At 34.1% G+C, this 21,014-nt stretch overlaps 1 protein-coding gene across 1 annotated transcript; it reads right to left on the bottom strand.

Annotated features, from left to right (window-relative positions):
* Positions 1–464: 464 nt before the first annotated feature.
* Positions 465–19,375, bottom strand: LOC118049061 (DENN domain and WD repeat-containing protein SCD1). Its single transcript, XM_035058936.2, has 31 exons — positions 19,047–19,375; positions 18,862–18,955; positions 18,361–18,562; positions 17,965–18,106; positions 17,739–17,839; positions 17,221–17,284; positions 16,884–16,997; positions 15,122–15,342; positions 14,181–14,235; positions 13,997–14,080; positions 13,667–13,862; positions 13,426–13,552; positions 13,258–13,309; positions 13,125–13,169; positions 12,270–12,345; positions 12,057–12,130; positions 11,926–11,976; positions 11,479–11,636; positions 11,155–11,202; positions 10,567–10,624; positions 10,391–10,474; positions 8,625–8,880; positions 8,320–8,516; positions 7,896–7,960; positions 7,668–7,791; positions 4,996–5,177; positions 4,822–4,893; positions 4,576–4,736; positions 4,339–4,380; positions 3,133–3,341; positions 465–923 (listed from the first exon to the last, which is right to left on the bottom strand). Exons 1-31 carry the CDS (start codon positions 19,218–19,220, stop codon positions 828–830), a joined length of 3,624 nt encoding a protein of 1,207 aa, XP_034914827.1. The 5' UTR covers positions 19,221–19,375; the 3' UTR covers positions 465–827.
* Between the last annotated feature and the right edge of the window lie 1,639 nt (positions 19,376–21,014).

Below are 21,014 nucleotides of genomic sequence, written 5' to 3'. Positions count from 1 at the left end.
ATTACCAATATCTTGAAATATCTAAAAAAAATTTATCAAAAAATAATAGATAGATATAAATATAAAGAAAGTTAACCAGCTAATACTAATTGTCACCCCCAATTTAAGCATTTAAGCTGAGAATCTCAGCTCAAATATGCAATTCAATAAATACTATTAAAATCTCGGATGAAGCCGTGAGAAGAAAACCCATTGTCACCCCAAATCTAATTATGACAATGAACCAAAGATTTTGAAGGAACTATGGGGATGGCAAACTAAGATGGGCATTTTAGTGGGGTTGAATTAATGAATAAATATGATCACTTCCGTTTCCTTCATCACTCAGAAGAATGATAAACGAATAGGCAACCATTACATCCTTCATCGGAATACTGCTTCTAAAGGAAAATGAAACCATTTTACCTTGCACCGGTGGCGAAGTGGCGGAGAGGGATTAGGCAAAGGAAAGCACAAGGATCACGTCAACAAGAAAACAAATACATTGAAAACATAATATTAAACCAATCGTCCAATGCAAGTCGTTGAGGTCTAGCCTAGCAAACTTCATCGTGTTTTGATCATCGGCAAATAGCTCTACATGCCCAACTCATATTTTGTACAAAGCTGATATCCGTAGAAAGAAAACCGTGATATGTGATAGTTTATTAACATACAATAAAGACAGCAAAAATTAGCCCCCACGCAAAATTTGGGGTTCATCCCCAACGCTTCAGACAATTTACACGCTCCGAGGTTGATATCAGATTGGATAGCGCCATCAACATGCAAGCACTTCTCACCGCAACCTTTGACAATTAAAACTCTGATGAAAGATGCGATACAAATTAAATATTGATGGTCGCCTCCCATAACCTAAGAACTCCATTACGACCGCCACTGCATATCCTTTTCCTTTCGAGATCAGAAGCCACACATCTAACCTGAATGCCACAAACAGAAAAGCGGTGAAACACGTAAAAAGATGGTCCATGTTTTCCTCTACAATATTATTGTTTCCGAGGGACAGCAGAAACAAATGCCTACGAATTTATCAGAACAAATACTCAGGTTCGACATTGATCAATATTTAAGAAATATGCATCTAAGGAGAGACAAGGTTATGAAGCAAATATCAAAACATGTAGAGTAACCATGTGAACTGCAGCCTTAAAATGCCCTCAAACCGCAGGCTGCAACCAATTGTTATTGCATATGTGATTCCACTGAATGGAAGGCTGCCATTTGCTTATTTAGTTAAAGGTTCGACTGGCGGAAAGACACTGACAGTGCACTTTAACTGGACTTGAGCTTACATCAAATGGTCCTATTTAGGAATCAAACAAGTCTACTAATGGTATTAGTTACATACCTATTGACTAATAAGCAAAATAATCAACTGCCAGTGTTTCTGGTTGAGTAGTCAGTTCTGGAGAGAAATTAAACACATAGGATGCCAGAACAAACAACCAGAACAGCACATCTGCTTTCTGGAGTTGTGACAGATCATTTATCAATAGGGGCGAATGACATCAGACAAGACCAAATGAGATAAAATGGGAAGGCAAATCATTGCTAGATTACACCTACCAGGCAAAGGACTTTCTGGCTTAAAAAGCAGGTAAAAAAAAAAGCTTGGAGGTATCAACTATCAAGTAACCACAATATCTTCTAATGGCTGATCAGGAGATAGAAACTTCGACACCAAGAGAAAGCTGAATGAAGAAAGATTTATAGATGGATAGAACATTCAATTCCCTTGCAAGATCATTATCTAGGAATGTTAGATGAAAACAGACAACAGCTAAGTAGGAAGGAGGCTCTACATTGTCGAGGATTCAATTCCACCTGGGCATTAAAAACAAGATCACCTAAACAAATGGTCAGATAAAATGGGATCTACCAAAAAAAAGGAATAGGTGAGCAAACGTTAACATGTCGGTTGAGAAATGGAGAACTTTAATAACTGAATTAATCATTGACCCTGAGATAAATTTACCAACACTGCCCTCCCATTTTCAACCTTTGGAGGATAAAAACTAATCTCTGAAGTTACTTATGGATTGAGGCTAAGGAGGGTTAAGTGTTGCGGGGCTAACATTTAATCCCTTTATCCTTGTTTGGAGCATTTTTTAAGAAGACAGTAAAAGTTATGGGGCCTACCAGTTAGAGCGTGTGTTGGGATTGTGGTAGCTTTTGCAGTTACTGTTTGAAAATGTAGATTTAAAAAAAGCTACAAATTATAGCTTTTTCATAACTAAGATTTAAAGAAAGAGTTTTGGGACCAATGCAAAATCGTGGTGTGTGTTGATTAACCAAACACTTTCAAAACTATGGTTAGGGCAGAGCACAATTTCAACAACATCTCATCACACTACCAAAAAGGCCCTTAATCCAAAAAAAAGGGTTTAGGCATTTACCTAGTGGGGGTGGGGAAGGAAATGATGGTGGGTTGTGTGGCATATGATTGTAGAGTTTGTGCAATGTTGTTTTATTTCTCAAATCCATCTTTTACTTTCCCTCTATTTTCCTGGGTCCCACAATAGTACATTAGTTTTTATTTTTAAATTATATATGGTTTCAATTTAAATTTAAAAAATTGCTAGGCCCTACCATTACACAATTTTTACACCCATACCAAAACATCCTTTACTCTCAACCCTTCAACCACTTTTTTACACCACTCATCCTTAACACTCAGTCTCCAACTTTCAACACCGTGCCAGGACAACCTAATACTCAATCCCATATTATAGCGAGTTTGGAGTCAAAATGTATTCAATGCACTAAATCACCTTGAACTCAACATTTAACACCCTCACATTTACTTATTTGACATTTTCCTTAAAACTAGTATGAAGATGCAAACCAAACAGCGGAAGAGATTGTTTAAACCTTCTCAACATATCTAAGCAAATTTTGAGTGGCACTGGATGAGTTTGTGAGGTTATAAGAAAGAACGGGGAGGCACCCCAGAGGACATATTAGATTTGAATGGGGTTGAGAGGGTTTATGGGATGAGAGAGGGAAATTCTTACTGTATTACACAAGGTCCAAAGTACCCAGTGAACAGACACACACCAGCAGCAGAAATAGCAGTAGTAACTAGGAACAGAGAACAGTTATATAAAATAAAACCACGAAAATTCATACCATAGCAACTGTCCTTTGCGGTGTTCTGTAAAGTTGCCACCCAGCCATTTTTGATCCTGTGCTAGAGAAGCCGCCAAGTCTATCTTGAGGCCGGTGAAAGAGAGACATAGAATTGTCAGCTGCGCCAATTCCCAACCAGTGTTCCCCAGCATTGATGGATAATATAGGAGCTGAATGAATGGTAACATTCTTCACACATCTTATGCCTCCTGCACACATACGTTAAAAATAATATCAGTGGTGCTCAAAGGAAAGGATATCAGTGGTGCTCAAAGGAAAGGACGCACAAGAAAATTTTAATAAGAAAAATGATCTGTAAATGGAGAGGAGGGACGTGAGAAATTTAATTGGAAAAATGAAAATACAATTTTTTTTCTTGTGCCACATGACATATCATGCAAGACACTGAAAGCAGGCCATGCAGAAATGATACCCTTGTACAAAGTGAAGACACTGTTAAATTTTAAAGGAAGAATGGTCAAAAGGCTTCTTTTGTTGCTTGGCTTTCAACCATTACCAAGGTAAGACTACAGGCAAAATATGTTGCAATTCCATAAAAATATTCACAAACCAAACGTGGGTAGGCATTATGTTTTTACCATTGATATGGACTGCACTGGTATCAAATTATTTTAATTGACCTCTCAATACAAATACATAAAAGACATTCACATACATAGCATATGAAAAAAATAAAACAAATAGAAATGGAGAAAAATCCTCTTAGATTAAGGATTAAGTAAATGCCATCCTTGCACTTGCAACATGTCAATGCCAAATAGAAGGGGATAGAAAAATAAAAAGAGAAAATTAGAACAAGAGAAAGTCAAAATGGTATTGTTTGCAATATGCAACAATAAACATGAATGAAACATTAAGTGCTTATTAGCTGGTAGAGCTTGGTAAGTATAGTATAACCACAATTACATCCATTAAAATACATGTGTTCCTTAAAAATTTCTGAGACACGATACTGGTATTTTGTGGACAAACACTGCATTACTTCCTAAATTAAATGAAACAGAGAGATGTTATTGGCCCATGCATTGACAACTCCTTCATGATATAATATCCTCTGATGCAAGTCAGATGAGACTCTCAAGTTGGAAAAATTACATCTTAACAGGGCCAAACATAGAACAGCTCAAAAAACAAAAATAAAAAGATAGGAAGTTCAACTTGGCAAGAAAATATTACTGCTCTTACCCTCCTCATTTTCCCAAAACCGGAGAAGTCCATCAGTTGAACCTGAAAAGGATATCTCAAGTCAGTACATATCTTTAGCAGTTCATGTTGGCACTTGAAACATATTTCAGTATGAATCTTTAACATTCATGCGATTAAGATATCACGTAACCCTTCAAATAAATGATAAAATACCATAGGAGCACAAGGTAAATGCAATTGAATCTGAACAAAAAAAGAGTAAAAGATATTATTTACCTGTTATTATTCCTCTGTCTGACATGGAATATTCAACGCATAATATTGGACCAGCATGGCAGGCTAGAACAGCATCGCATGTTCCTCGTGAAACAGACCACACTCTTGCAGTCCAATCATCACTACCAGTAATCAGTGTGTCTCCAACCATTCTAATTGACCTACATGATGGACAGACAAATAGCTCCTTCACAACTATAATTAACAGTTATCATAAACAGAAGAAAAATACTCTGCTCAGCTCACCGAATCCATTTTGTGTGCCCTAAAAGCTTGTGCATCTGCCTACCAGCACGGATATCCCATATGTTTGCAACCCTAGTAATGCAAGTGTTAAGCAGGTTGGTTTTCAGTAGTCAGTAACAGAATAAAGATTAAAAAAAAAACATGCTGTAGCATTTGTAAGTTCAAAGTACATACGCATCTCTACCAGCAGCAGCAAGAATTCCAGTGGAATCATCATACTCCATGCATAGGACTGCACTAGAGCAACGGCCAACTGTTGCCACACAAGTATCAGTTCGAACATCCCACATCTTAACAGTTCCATCATGTGCAGCAGTGAGGACACGTTCACCAGACAGCATACGGACAGAGCTAACCTACAAGAAATAAATAGAAGGATTATTTTCGAATTCAAATATGTTTTCCATATGTTTTCATTTGCCACCTCAATGATGTGTTAATTACTTAAGTAATTAGCAAAGAAAAGTTGCTTCAACAAGAGCTTTTGTTCGTGTTGCAAACTTGCAGTATGCAAGAGAAAGCACAAGTGTTATACATGTTCTCCAGAAAAGCAATAATAAGAAAATCATTGTTTAATCAAGTAAAGAAAGTAGCATAACAAGTGAAAAAGAAACGAAACACAAATTTTTTGATGTGGGGAACTTTCTTTAATATTTTTGGCCTAATGATGTTTATTGCATTATTTCAGTAATGGTAATGGTTTTGTTCTCTAGAAAAGCAATAATAAGAAAATCATTGTTTAATTAAGTAACGAAAGTAGCATAACAAGTTCAAATGAAACGAAACAAAATTTTTTTGATGTGGGGAACTTTCTTTAATATTTTTTGTCTAATAATGTTTATTGCGTTATTTCATTAATGGTTCAGGTTTTTAGATTTTGAGAAGTTTAAGAAGAGTCCAAAATGCAGTTTGATAAATCAATCATAACTTTTAATCTAATCGTTGAATTGAGTTGATAGAAGATTCTAAAGGCTCTATCTCCTATTGGATTAGAGTTTCATCATGATTGGATATGGGAAAACCTTCAAATAAGACTTGGAAGTTATTGCGCAAGATTGTCTTTATTTACCTTGTTATATTTGGGGTTCTTTTTTCAATTTAGCCTAAGACTTTTAATTTAATTACTATTTTACTAGTTAGGAATCCTAACTTTAGATAGATTCTATTATTTAATTTTAATTAGGAATTCTTTTGTATAAGGATTTTAGGTCTAGAACTAGTATAAATAAGGATATCTAGTTTATTTTAATATTCATTTTCAAATTATTCAAACTTTCAATAAAATATTAAAGAGTTTTTTATAAATTTTTCTACAGCTTAGGTTTGTAACCTTAGTGCTTGAGAACCCTAGCTTCTATCCATGTTATACACCATGTCAATTGGTATCAGAGCAGATTGACCTCTTTGATGGACAGAGATAGTCTGTGATGTAGGAGTGGAGGCTCTTTTGGGCACTGTGCGGGCTAAGGAGTAGATATTAAATTGTTTGGCGATAGCTCAAGAACAAAGAATGGATCGTTTGGAGCAAGTCATAACAGGTCTAACTCGGCTAATGGGTGACAAACAATTTCAAAGTTATCTAATCATGTTGAAGATAACTTGACCAAAGAGGGTGCTAACAAACAATTTAGTCTTTTGACCTTAAGTTGGAGAAAACGGTGGCAAATGATGATCTTTCAGTCATGAATGAAGATCTTACAAACAAGGATATGGAGGACATGGTAATTTTTTACAATTCTCCTAAAGATAAAATGAAAGACTATCTAGAAGTTTTTTTACATTCAAAGATTGAAGTATTAGAAGTCATAGATGATGATGAGGTTAAGTTTGAAGTAAGAGAATGTGTGAAAGAATTACAAGTGGACTTCATAGGAACAAAAAGCATAACATTAAATATGGATTTTTCTTTAGCATGCACACATCATAAATTATATTTTGAAGTTCACATGTCAATGACATTATTTCATGAATATGTTGACTACAATGCTATATTCAAACTATTTGTTCATGTGGAAAGGTTGAATTCAATTTCTGAAAGTTAATTTGAAGGCTAGTTCAAAAGTAAAGGGGTTGTGGGGACTTTCTTCAATAATTTTGGCCTAATGATGTTTATTGCATTAATTCATTAATAGTTAAGGTTTTTAGGTTTTGAGAAGTTTAAAAAGAGTCAAAGGCATGGTTTGGTAAATTAAACATAAATTTTAATCCGACCGTTGGATAAAGCTCCATATTTTCTATTGGGTAAAAGTACCATAATGATCAAAGATCAGGAACACCTTCAAATCAAGTCGGGAAGTTATTGTGCGAGATTATCTTTATTTACCTTGTTGTATATGAATTCTTTTTACTATTTAACTTTAAAAATTAATTTAATTAGTATTTTACTATAGATGGATTCTATTTGTTAGGTAAGTCTTAATTAGGAATCATTTCCTATAAAGATTTTAGTTTTACTTAGAAATCCTTTCCTATAAGGATTTAGATCTAGAACTAATATAAATAAAGATGTCTAGCTTATTTTGAGATTCAGATCAGATTATTCAGGCTTTTAATAAAATACTAAAGAGCTTTCTCTAAATTTCTCTACAACTAGGGTCTTTAACCTTAGGGCTTGAGAGCCCCAGCTTCTATCTATGCTATACACCACGGCATTTTTTCAATACTGATATCTTAATCCAAGCATGATGCACACAACTGCAAGAACCTTTCGTGGGGCGGGGAGTGCTAGACTGAGGCCAATTTCTCACATCAAAATATTACATTAACAATGCATGAAACTCTGCTAAACCTTTCTAGTTTTATTCCCAATCTAAATAACCTAGCATAGATGCCCTGCAAAGGCAAACCTGGGCATCATGACCCTTCAGCTCTTCAAGAAGCTGCGATGTTTGCTTATCCCATACAATAATAGACTGATCATCAGATCCTGACACCACTTTTCCTCGATCAGAACTTATAGCACGAACAGTTCTGCAGGACATAAATTTTAAGGTCAACAACCACTATAGAAGCATGGTCATCAGCACATATTGACTCACATAAATCATCATGAGTACATCAAAACATATAGACACCTGGTATGCCCTTTCAAAGTTGCACGGAGTTCAGAACCACGAATGCTAGGATCCCAGATTTTAACCTGCATGATCATTCACACGAAATAAATGTCACATGATACAATTGTTGTTAAGGTTTCATGGTTGCATCCATCAATTAACCCACACAAAAACTATGGTCAACAGGGAAAACATGCATGCTGGATTACAGGATTGACAATTTAACAAATCAAATATAAGACATGATTGTCTCAGAATCAAGGTAGCATAGAAGTTTGAAAGGTCCTGCCTTGATTCTGTCTATTTAGAGCAAAGATAGAGAAGCTTGAAACCATAAAGTGAAGAGTGCATCAGAAAGCATGGCTCTGTGGTTAACTTCCAGGCATGACTTGTGTAAAAATAATTATACATCAAATGAAATCAATCTATTATGCTAAATTACCATACAGTCTGTGCTTCCACTGATAAAGAAACCAGCATCTTCACGGTCACCAACCAGATCCCACACCTCTCTTCTGGTTACACAATGTAAAGCAGTAACGGCACCACTATGGCCTCTAAGTATGCGAACATTGGTTTGAAGTTTCTTCTGCCCAGCAGCAGACGAATCTTGTTTTCTTGGGGTTCCATTTTCATTTACTGCTCAAATAAAAATTTTAAAGAGCAGTGTTGTAATCACAGAAGAAAATAAATAAATGGTAGACTAATTATGGTAGTACAAGTGACCATTGCTATGAAAAGAAAAACCTGAAGTGCCATTGGAAGACCCTTTACGAACTTGACCAAAAGAGTTTGCTCTGGATGAATCTCTGCTAAACATGCTTTGGACCCAGCTCCTGCCAATAACAGAAGCTTCTGCAGGTTGCTGATTCTCATCCATAGAATCTTTTGGGAGTGGGGATGACAATCCATGACACAACATTGATTGGGCCTTTAAAGAAGATATTCCCCAGTAACTGATACGAATTTGCTGGATATGTGACAAGAATCCTCTCAGTTTTATCTGAACCAAAAAACAAAGCAAATTTCAGTAGCATGAAACCATAAAAGATGCAAGAAAATAGTCAAAACGGAAAGGTGGAATGAGATATCAACAACATAACTAAGAATCAGGCAAATTTAAATCATCCCCAAATCACTGTATTTCATGAGAAATATGTTGACTAGTCAAAGAATTTTGAAGTGGAAAGAGACAAGAAAAGAAAAGATTTCTTTAATGCAGATATACTTAATTATCTCATTTAGTGCAAGTCTCTAAGGATTGAGCAACTCCAAAATGGATAGTAATTATGGAAGATGGACAATTGAACATAAGAATTATCATTTGGCATGGTACAGAGTTTCAGATAATGATCCCCAAATATCTAGATATAAAGACACAAGTCTTTGTGCAAATATATGAATTTATGATGTCAAGAATATTAAACTTGACTGTGAGCATTCAAAATAGTCCAAAAAGGTTAGGCAATCATGAAATAGTAATTATGTACAATTTCTATCACAAAATGCATGAAATGCTCAACTTTCATTTCTAACATAAATAAACGAGTTCTGTATCACTTTCCACACAAGTATACAGCATAGGTGTACAGGATTATCATGCCCATAAAAGTTGAACATACCAGACAATCATGATTGAAGTGTCCTCCAAATCTAGTGACATGCTTTTACAGATTCCTAACTTCACATTGTTTAATGAATGCGCTAAAGCAATGAACAAAGATAACACTTTTTTTTTTCCATTTGGAATGCAAAGAACCATTCCACTTACAAGGAAACCAACATAAGGGCTGCTAAGAAGTATTTGACTTCCAGAAATACCCTTCTGATAACTGGTGTTGAAATAGTTTAAATACATGGGTATTTGTGAATTGATTTACTCAATTAATTTTTTTTATTCCAATGTATAGCTCAAATGAAAAAAAAAATGATGTAAGATAACTCAACTTGAGGTTTTGAAAAAGACAGCTACTAGAATAGTGGTTATCTCTGCTCATATTTTTTAGATATCTGACTCTACTAAATACAACTAGGAAAACAGAGAAAAATGAGAAACCCTGCCAGCCTTACTTGGCTATCAAATCCTATATTAAGAGTTGGGAAGCATTGACAATTCTTTCCATTTACTTTAGACACCATGGTTCTCTCTCTCTCTCTCTCTAGAAGAGCTACAGGTAGAATTATTAGGATGGAACATACTTGATTCATATTTTTTCTTTCAAGTAAACCTAAATTCAATTTATTCCAGAATCCTTATGTTCCAAATAGTTTATTTAACACCCACTCCTTTCTGGAAACTGTTCTATTTCTTTAGGATATGGCACATCACACATTCATTTGTTTGTTCAGTTGCAAGAACTTTTAAGTAAATCAGAACCAAAAGGCATTATTGAATCAAATAGTATATTGTGCTTAAACATGTAAAGGTCCAGTCACAATGGACGTTCCAACGCAAATACCATGGATCTTAATTAAACCTTAGTCAAGCAGTATATAAACAGGAGTTAACTTACAAACTGTTTGTATCCAATATTGTTCTTCTCTGCTATTGTTTCAATCATGTGCCAAGCATCAGTATCAGGAAGTCCCAATCCAGCCTTCACAATGACATGAAACATGATCAGAACAGGTGAAGCCCGCAGGAGGGAAAAAGATGTGACAGTAAAAAAGTAAAGACAAAGAAGACCACCATGTGTAAAGCCACCAGAATTAACTGTGTTGTCACTGAGGCTGCATAATTGGCAGACCTGCAGTAAAATTAAAAGAGCATAACACCTCAGAAGCTTGTTATGGCCATATCTAAAAGATGAAATTGGTTAGAATCCTTCGTCAAGGAAAGAAGGGAAAGAACAGAAAGAAGGGTTAAATTTCATGCATCCTATCTCCTAGCACTCAGCAGCTGTATGTTTTGCATTCCCATTTTTCTCTTTATATGAGTGCAGATGGAGCAGATGGCAGATATAAAACATGCAAAATGGTTTTATCTATAAATGCTCTTTGGAATTTAACATGGCTTTTTCACAACAAGAACCACCAGATAACTCAAGGGATTATGCTTGTTAACTTCTGCATGTTATTGTTATCAATTACTCAAAAGACAGAACATTAACTTTACCACTGGCAGAAGCTGCATTACTGACAAAAACCAAATTTGAAGGATTGACAAGCAGTCAGTTGTTTTTATTATAATACCAACAAAAACTTGGCAGCAAATAGTTAAATAATGAGAATCTATTAAGATTTAAGCATTAGAGATAGTTCAGAATTGCAGCCTTACTTGCTTGAAGAATGCTCCATTAGATACTCAAAGAACACCTCCCAGAACCTGCAAGATAATTAAACAGACCATCTAAAATTTCCATTTTTTTTCTTCGCAAAGATTAATAATTCAATACAGAAATGCCACGAAAAGATTACACAAGAAACTCTAGAGGCAAAATAACTATAGTAGGAAGTTATGATAAGATCAAAATAGACTCTGGGAAAGATAAATGAAAACAAATCCTTGTTTAAAGCAATGCTGATGCCAGTTACAAGAGACTGAAAAATTAGAGTTAATGAGAAATAAATGAAATTCAATAGAAAATTACTATAGGCATACCGTAGCTCCTCCCATATAGACAGAGAAATAAGATGGCGCTGGACATAGTCAGAAACATTATTAGAATCTTTTTTATACATCTCAGCAGATACTTCAAGGGCGTCTCTAATGGTTGACACATCATTCCGGGATGTTGCACGATTAATTGCTGTTTTAAGCTGAATTTACACAAATAAAATTTAGGGGAATTAGATAAGTCAACACATAAGGTCGCACAGTAAAAGGGACCACCAGGGTGGATAGAAAAAACTAAGATTCTGAGGCAACAATTTAGTTGCAAGTGGTATCCAACAAAGAAAAGTTAAATCATCAAATCCATTACGAAAATCATAGTCAAATTCAGGTTCAATGAAAATTTTGCAATGTAATCCAGAGCTATATACTAAGCATTTCAACAAATAGGAATTATTTCTTGCAAAAGAAAGCCCTGTTGTAGCTTCTACATACCAGTTCTTTCACTGCAATAAACTGTTCATCGGTCAATTGACAATGCCATCCCTGCAATAATGCATTTAGCCAAAAGTTAGCTTAATCGTGAACACAGAAAACATTCCATCAGTTTATGCCCTCCTACATACTGAGTGTATATGCTCCCTTATACATTCAACAAACCCACTACCACCAATCCCCTCCGCGTCAGACTCAATCAATGCTGCAAAGCCAGTAAACAAAATGCCTATTGGTTAGCAGTATTCTTCAAAACTATAAAGCAAATGAAATTGAGAATTGAAAGGCACAAAATAGCCGTCTAAAAGTGTCAGTAAGAGGCTTATCTTCTTGTAGAATCATACCAAGGATAGTGCCATATTCAAATGATGAAAGTGGGTCGTCAGTAGCTCCCAGTTTAAGAAGACGAAGCCACAATCCCTGCATAGAAGTAAAAATAATACTTCAAACAATATGTAATTATGGAAAGAAGACCATAGCAATATGAGCAATTTTAATCAACTTGAAATTCTTAAAAAGAAAAAATTACATTTTGTTTCCTACATCACAGAAGCACAGAAATAGAAACAGATTCACACCTAAATATTACCTTTTGTTGCATATTCTGAAGGTAATATTAATATTGCACAAATGAAAGTTGCATCTTTGAAAAGTTAAATAATACTTCCTAGCCTCTATGAACTTAATCAATTGCATAACACGTTGAATTACATGTAAGACCTTTGTCTTCAATTCAGAGAATACAACAGTAACAACACCCATCCCAAACCCATGAATACAGGAGCAAAATAAAGACCATGAAAAAGAAATTTTCGCAGGTGAAGTTTATCACCATTATAAACAAGCATTCAAGAGGCTGATATGATAGAATGCCACCTAGAGCTATGCTTGGTATTCTGTTTGATTCTATTTGTCCAACCAAGAATGAGAAGGGAAACTCTAGTTAGGAACAAAACCTTCTCCCTGAATCTAAGAATGGAATGCTTAAAGGTTAAATCTATTTAATAAAGGTTATTACATTTTAAGATTATAACATGATACATGGTTTGAAATATAAGAATCTCCAAGAAAGAACAAGTCTCTAAAAAATCAGCATTAACATCAAATCCAGCAACGTAATAACAGGCACTACTAAATGTGTAAAACACTAGAAATACCCAGATAACTCATTAGCATTCTAAAAGGAATAGAAGTTTTACCTGCAGCTTAACTTTAATGTCCAAAACCATAAGCTCCCTTTCTGCCTGTGAAACATATATGTTCATCATTCAGATAGTTTCCAATTTCTAAGACAGAACCACTGTTGCACCAATCATGGAATAAAGAACTTACAGCCCTTTCCATGGGACTAAGAGAGTCCTTGCCCACTTGCACAGATGGCGAACTGGTAAGGATATAAGAGAAATTAGGAATTGAGCAATTAGGAATCAAGCTAAGCTAAGACAACGAAAATTAGAATAAAGCAATGTAGAAACCCATGGACGCAAAACACAAAGATACCTAGGAGCATGCTTAATGTATTCAAAAGCTCCACTTGCTGCTGCAAGAATTTGTTTCCTCTTCTCCTCTTGTTCTTCTGACCTGATGTTTGAAGGAAACCTGTCATAAGTATATTTAGCACCTGATCCTGAAAAAAACAAGGGCATTGGTGTTTATAACATTAGAAAATCATTTGAGACATGTTTGTATCAGTTTTGCAGATTAATATACATAATCAGCAAAATTGAGACCTCAAATTTACCCAATATTCCGACATCTGGATCTGATATGGTTATAATCTCAGGTTCTACCACCGAAGTGGGAAGAATTGAAATAGGATTCTGACCCCTTCCAATTGTGTCTTGTAACTTCTCAAGAAGATTATTATTGTTTCCATCAGAATCAATACCTCTCTCCAGATAATCCAAGAAACCATGGGAATCTAAGAACTGTGTTATCTACAAACAACAAAAAACTAGTTAGTACAAGGAGAACCAAATCAACCAATAGAAAAAATGGGTACAGAAATTAAAAACGGATTTCTAACACCCAAAATATCAAGTTGGTAAAGTATCGTGGAAAATAACATCACCATGGGATCCGGTGGTTGGTTGGTTGACCTAGAGCGTTTCTTCAAAAATGCTTGGGCGTTGAAGGCATGAGTTGCAGTGTTTTCCTGGAAAAAATAAACTTCATAAAATTAATTTGAAGGAGATCACTGTAGGAAAGTTTCAAATTAATTAAATGCAATGAGAAAAGAGAAAAGAGCTTCTTACAAGGAAATTCCGGTATCCACCTAAAATGGATGCAAAGAACTTTAGGAATATTAACCTGCATAGAACGCACAAATCTAAGTATTACAATGAAAATAACTAAAAATAATTTAGACCAGGTAAGACTTTATTGATCCTGCATTTTTTGTATAATGGAAAAACTTAGCACCAATACAATACAACATAAGCATTTAATTCAAGTTCGTATAAGGAGCAAACAGCAATCACCTGATTAACCATCAGAAATAGCAGGACAAATACAAAGTTATACTACATTGTTACAGAAAACATATAACAAGGACAGCATTTATCTGATAAGATCATAATCAGATAGAAATAACTAGGTAACACATTCTATCTGATAAGATAATAATCAGATGGGAACATTATATGGGATAAACATATAACTACAATTAAGGATAGAACATCATTTGGAAGGTCTTTCTCCTTAACATACATCTCTGGAAATTCAAAAGTTCCAGAATTCATGGGATAGCCAGAAAAGTGTAGAATTTTCTCTTTTACCACCAAGAAGGGGAAATGATAAAAAAAGAGGAGACAGCTGGAGGCTGTACATTATCTATAATCACATGCTTAGCAGTGCAAAAACAACCAACAAGTATTCGAGCTAAGAACTTAATTGCTGGCTACAAGCATAACCATCATTTGATTGGCATATCCAAAATAATTGCACGTCTTTATGCTTCTTCAATTTTCAGTTAAGCAATTCACATAACATCCATCTCCTCTTATATATAATAAATACTTTAGAAATCTAGCAGAAATGCAGAGGTCTTTATGAAGACACGGTACAAAACCTATCAGCATCTCCATGAAGAAAATTGTGAGAAGAATCTTTGAGGAAATATTTATGTGAAAGAAATCAATTTAAACAAGGAAATCAATGAGTACTTCAAAGATTTCACGGTGCATCCAAGTATCACCTAAGTTGGACATCATGATCTTCTCCCCAAGGCTTGTTGCAGCCCTTTAAATATTGCTCAGATGAGTTAACCAAACCAGCTTTCATCTGATCTATTCCCATGACATTAGGGTACAATAGCTTCAGTATCTCACCCCGCAAAGAACTTAATTCTGGCTCTGGAATAGGGGGTATTTCCTCTGAGGTGCTAATTCGGTTATACTCAAGGTCCACAACGACTACCTGCAACACAATAGAAAAGGGACAGAATATCATAAACCAAATCTCAAGAAACTGACATGGACTCCATAAATACATGCACAGTATACATGTGGCTGCAAATGATTAATCTAGTGATAAAACTGAAAGTATTTCGGTCTTTTTATACTCATCTTCTTAAATATAAAAAGGGAAGAAGACGAGTATTGATTGAATACCAGTCTATATAAGCAATGAAAGATTACTCATTAATACTCAAAGCTAAACTAAACCTCAATCCACAACCAGTTAGGATTGACAACAGGGTTCTACTTCCTCCATTCAGTTAAGTCATGGGCTAAAAGACCATGCAGCAATCTGCTACCATGTAATAGGGATGAGAAATATCTTAATATATATAAATTTTTCCAGTAGCACACATGTAAATGATGGCTATACTGGACAAAATTTGCACAGAACCTTAATAGAAGAGAGAAACTGCACACCAATCAAAAGGAAAAATAAGAGATCAAGGAGCTCAGAGCCAAAGTACCAGATACTCCAAGATGAAGATGCAAGGGAAACGGTTTCCTAAGAATGAGCTTTAGATGTTTCTATAGTCGTTTAAGTTAACAGCTCATGAAGTGTAAGTTCCCAGCATACATGTGAATCAGATAAGATTACATAACAGAATCTGCCACTATTACATTACCAATCAAAAAAAGTTATGTACTTTAATCTTAGACTGTAAAAGTGACCCCTGCCAGAAAAGTCATTATACATCTTTGGTCAACAACAACAACAAATATTTCAGTACTATGAAACTCACTCATCATGTTTTTCAGCAGATTTGATCCTACCACTAGTCTGCTATTGAGCTTCTATCTATGCAGTGTATGCTAACCATACACTGTTTGCACTGCATACCAGGAGAATCCATCCACAGTTTGCACTCTATGGCAATCATAGTTCTATTCATGTCAGGACTCAGTTTCAATTCACATCATATGATGAGTGGATCTAGTATTGTTTTGTATTGTGTGCCTTGCTCCTTCACAGCACACTCACTCTTCTTTCCTGGCTACTAACTTGCAGCCAACAGAAATAAATCCTTCTACATAGAAAAATCAAGGCTTGCCATGCTAAATTAACATGGATATTATTTCCTTCAAAATAGAGAATGAAAGGCATGGGATAGAGGCTTAACAAGCATAACAAGGCAACAAATACCATTTAATCTGCCACCAAAGTATCATGGCAAAATAAAACTCATCAATTTATATTGATTGAAATGGGCATATTATAGCTATTTCCTAGAATATTAAAAAATTGGACCAGTTAATGCTATACGTTCTAGAAAGCAAAACCAAAAACTACACCATAGCATTTTCAGAGCATTCTACTCAGTTGAGCTGTCCCTGACCCAAAAGAGCTGGCAAGAAAAATGCTGCCAAATTCCATGCCAAAGAAAAATAAAATAAACAAACAACAACAACAAGGCATGATAAATAATACCAAGCAAGAAACATAATTACAAAAGCAAACAAGTGAGCTCCACAATAAGTTTAAGGGAAAAAAAAACTTACACCGTCCATTGCAAGGTTAGACGTATCAACAGATGAATGAAGACCCATCATATATGGTGTTGGCGCATCAATATAGTCTACTCCACTGAAAAATAGCAATGGAATGTAGACATGCTTCAGCACAACAAACATGAAATAATTAGAAGTGAGCCCATAAGAGAATCATTGAAGGCATGAATATACCATCAGCTTATCCAGTGAATAAAAAACATTTTAACTGCAATTTTCAACTACAAAGATAAAAACTGTTGCCAGCAAAAGAAGGCAAATCTAAATCTGAATGTGTTATTCTAGTCTGATAAAAGAACAATGAACTTCCAATTCATTTAAAACTCACCTGCCACCTAAAGGGATAAATCAAATGACATATGGCCTCTGATGCTATGGTTAAAAGTGAATACCTGCCTCAGAAAATTAGAGTACAATTAAAAACACAAATGATATAGCAATCATTATTTGAAATCATGCTGGATGGTATACAAATCAAGGATTTCTAGGTAAGTATTACATAACAATCAGCTGCTTAGGTAAGGTTGCAGACAACATTTTAGTAGAGCCTGTAAAGAGCATGGTAAGTATGAAAAGGATTTATTGTACACATAGCATGCCAAAGTTGAAACAAATTCACCGGTTATCAAAACATCATCAGGAAAAAACTAAAGTTGAACAAACGATGATGCCGAAACCAGGCCAATAAACCCAATGCACAAGTTTCAATAAGCATGCAAACATATCCTACACTACTTCTGAAAACTTTCAACATAGTGAGAGTAGTAAAGAGAATCAAATCAATGGTAATTATATTTCTTTACTTCTCTTAAACAATTATTTGCTGTCAAAGGTTCAGAGAAATACTTGTTGGAACGAAGTAAAATCCTCCTTTCAAGTAACACGGCAGTAAAAAGTTTGAGTAAGTTGTCCACATCCAAACACTGTACCAATGGCTGAAATGATATCTGCATTCAGAAAAAATAAGTCATTTACTTTGTAGTAAAGTGAGTTTTTGTAAACCCTAATCTGCATGATACAATCAACAAAGGCAGAATCAAGCCAACAAAACAAAAGGGATAGGAAGTCACACATCAACATGGGGGAGTCCATCTTTTGGTGGAGCTTCCAATGAAAGCAGGCAGTTCTCAATGGCAAACAAGACCCGATCCTTTCCAGGAGTAGGCAAAGGGACATTCGAGATCATGTGAGATATAACTTCCCATAATGGCTTGCTGAAATTTTTATAGAGCTGAGAACGTTAAATGCAATGAAAACGATACCATATAATTCCATTTTTAAATGAACTGATAAACTCAGTCAGAACCACAACATAAAATCCTAAAATCTTTTAACTATTTATGCATATTATGAGAATATAAAGGAGGTCATGTGCGCATGTCTACCAAAAAATTAGTAACCGCATCCCAATTTCCACCCTTTTCTATCCATATAACAGAGAACCTTCCATAACTCAAAGATACCTTACCTACTTCCAGCAGGGGAAAAGCAAAGTGCAAATAACTCTTCCAGTGCATTTCTAAGAACACCAAAACTAGGGGAGCGGGAAACAAGGCAGATGCATTTGTCTGCAAATGAGTTTGCAGGAATGCGGTAAGCTTCAGCGATATCCTCGCTAACTGGATCCCGGAAGGCAATGCAACTAACATAAATTTTTGATCCATCACCCTCTGCCAAAAAAAAATTACATTGAAAAGGACAATATATCCTCAAAAAAAAAAAAAGTATCCATAACCTCCGCTAAACTTTTCTAAATTAAAAAAAAAAAAAAAAAAAGGACTCTATATCCAGTGCTCTTTGTCAGAAAACATATTTTCACCATGTATACATTACTTGGCTTCAAAAGTTTCATGCCGTCTTCAGCCTTCTTCAAAAGATCATTCTTTTCATTTTCCATAACAATGTAAAATAAATCTCTACCCAAAAAATGAAAGAAAATCTAATTGCAGTAATTTAAAAAAAAAAGTACCGGTCAAAACAATGGGGTAACTTCTTGGAAATGTGGAGGAATCATTAGCATCGAATCCCGAGGGGTAAAACTCCACACCAGCAGGAAGGACACACTGCCGATTAACAGAAATTAAAGATAAAATTATCAGATCCACACACACCCGCACACAAAAAAAAAAAAAAAAAAGGAAAGACATATTGTACAATTGGGAGCTGAGGAGGAGGCGGAGGATAAAGAGAGTGATTATCAGGAGGATATTGATCGAGTAAAGAAGATTGATAAAACACTCGCATCCCATGATATCCTTTGTTTCTATCCACTGTTCTCATCTCCGGACCCAACCCACACACTACGAAATACTCGAACAGCCTTCCCATCTTTCTTCAACAGAATTTTCGCTTGGCTTCTGATTATTTCATTGTATCAAGAAAACAAAACTATTGACATTTTTTGTTTCTTTGGAGAGAAAATAGCCCCTCGATTTGAATTTTATTATAGCTTTACGTCTTTGTGTTTTGAGATCTTATAATCTAGTTTCTTCACCGTCATTTTAAAAACACATTTGCTTTTAGTGTAAGTTTGTTTATACCCCTCGATAGAAAAGTTGGAAAGTTGAGATATGGGATTTTTTACACCGATTTATTAGTCATTAAAAAATTAAATATAGATATTATTATTCTTTTAGATTATTTTGTATAGTAAAAATATTATTTTATCTTTAAAATCAACAAAATTTAAACCTGTTAATCAATAATTTTATTTTTATTTTACATAAACTTTAAAATAAATAAAATAGTTAAAATAAATAAAATACTTCTTTTCCTTTAGATGACACAAAATAACTTTTATACATTCAGTAATATTTTAATACCTTCACATTACTTTATTTGTTATTTCCAAGATTATGAGAGCTTTTTACTAATTAACATTTATTTTTAAAATTAAATTTGAAAAAGTTGTTGGCATGTTTTTTTTATATGCTAATGTGTTAGTGATGTTTGTGCTTTTTTGATGATGTTTTTTTCAAAAGTACCCTTTTATCGTGTCATTAGAATCGCGGCCACATGCTCTTTCTCTTGGTGTGGAGTATGTCAGTGGTGGACCGGTGATCGTTTCTTCTTTCTTTTTCCTGTTTTTCTCTCTTTTCCAATTAAAATACATGATTGTTCTCTTTTCTTTTTGTTTTTCAATTTCATTCCTTATGTTTTTTATTGCTTATTTTTTTCCTTGACTTTTTTAGAAAGGTATTTTATGTTTTCAGTTCAGCTTTTAAATTATAATTTGTTATATATTGTGTTCTCCAATTAAGTCATTATTCTTTTGATTTGTCATTTTTATGGTTGGATTTTTTGTTAATGTTTTATTGTATTTAATTTCTCTCTTCAATCAAAGTTTATGTTTTTTTTTTTTTTCAATTTAGCCTTCATTCTTTTGAATTCTCCTCTTCCTTTTGTTAATTGTTTTTTTTTCTTTTCAATTTAATCCTTCAATTTAATTTTTAAATGCCCTCAAATTTATTTTTTTATTTCGGTTTCCACCCTTATTTTTTAATTAAAATTATTTATGTGGTTGATTTTTTTTCTTGGTTAGATCTTTCGGTGTTTGATTTATTTGGAATTAGACTTCATAGTTTTTTTTAGTTATTATGCTTCCAATTTAATGACACAGGTGACAAGTTTTAAGTGTTAACACAGTTAATAATTCTTTTTTTTTCTCATTTTATTTTATGATTTTATCATTCTATATCGTTTTAAAAAAATTATTTTTTGATTAACTTCATATTCTTTTATATCAGTTTGTCTCGATCTTATTACCTAAACTATAGGTCTTGCATGTTGTTTTTAGATGAAGATTTTTTTTAAAAAACTGTTTTGTTTTATGTTTATTTTTTGTTAATTTTTTTATTTTATTTTATACAAGTAGGTTTTGTTTAGTATAAAAAAAAGTTATTTTGAAATAATATTATTATATGTATGACCATGTGTACTTTTTTTTATTCACTTTCATATGAGTCTTTATTTCTATTATTTTTACTGATTTTAATGAACAAATTTAGTAGACATAAACTAGTAAATATCTTATTTTACGAGATCAAATATATTGATTTACATTTATTTCTTAATCTTTTCAATTTCTCTTTTAGTTATTGTTAATAGATTATTTTTATTTAT

This window comes from Populus alba, chromosome 12 (genome assembly GCF_005239225.2).
Source record: "Populus alba chromosome 12, ASM523922v2, whole genome shotgun sequence".
Classification (NCBI taxonomy): Eukaryota; Viridiplantae; Streptophyta; class Magnoliopsida; order Malpighiales; family Salicaceae; genus Populus; species Populus alba.
Note: the sequence above shows the minus strand (reverse complement) of the source record. Positions and strands in the feature narration are given on the sequence as shown.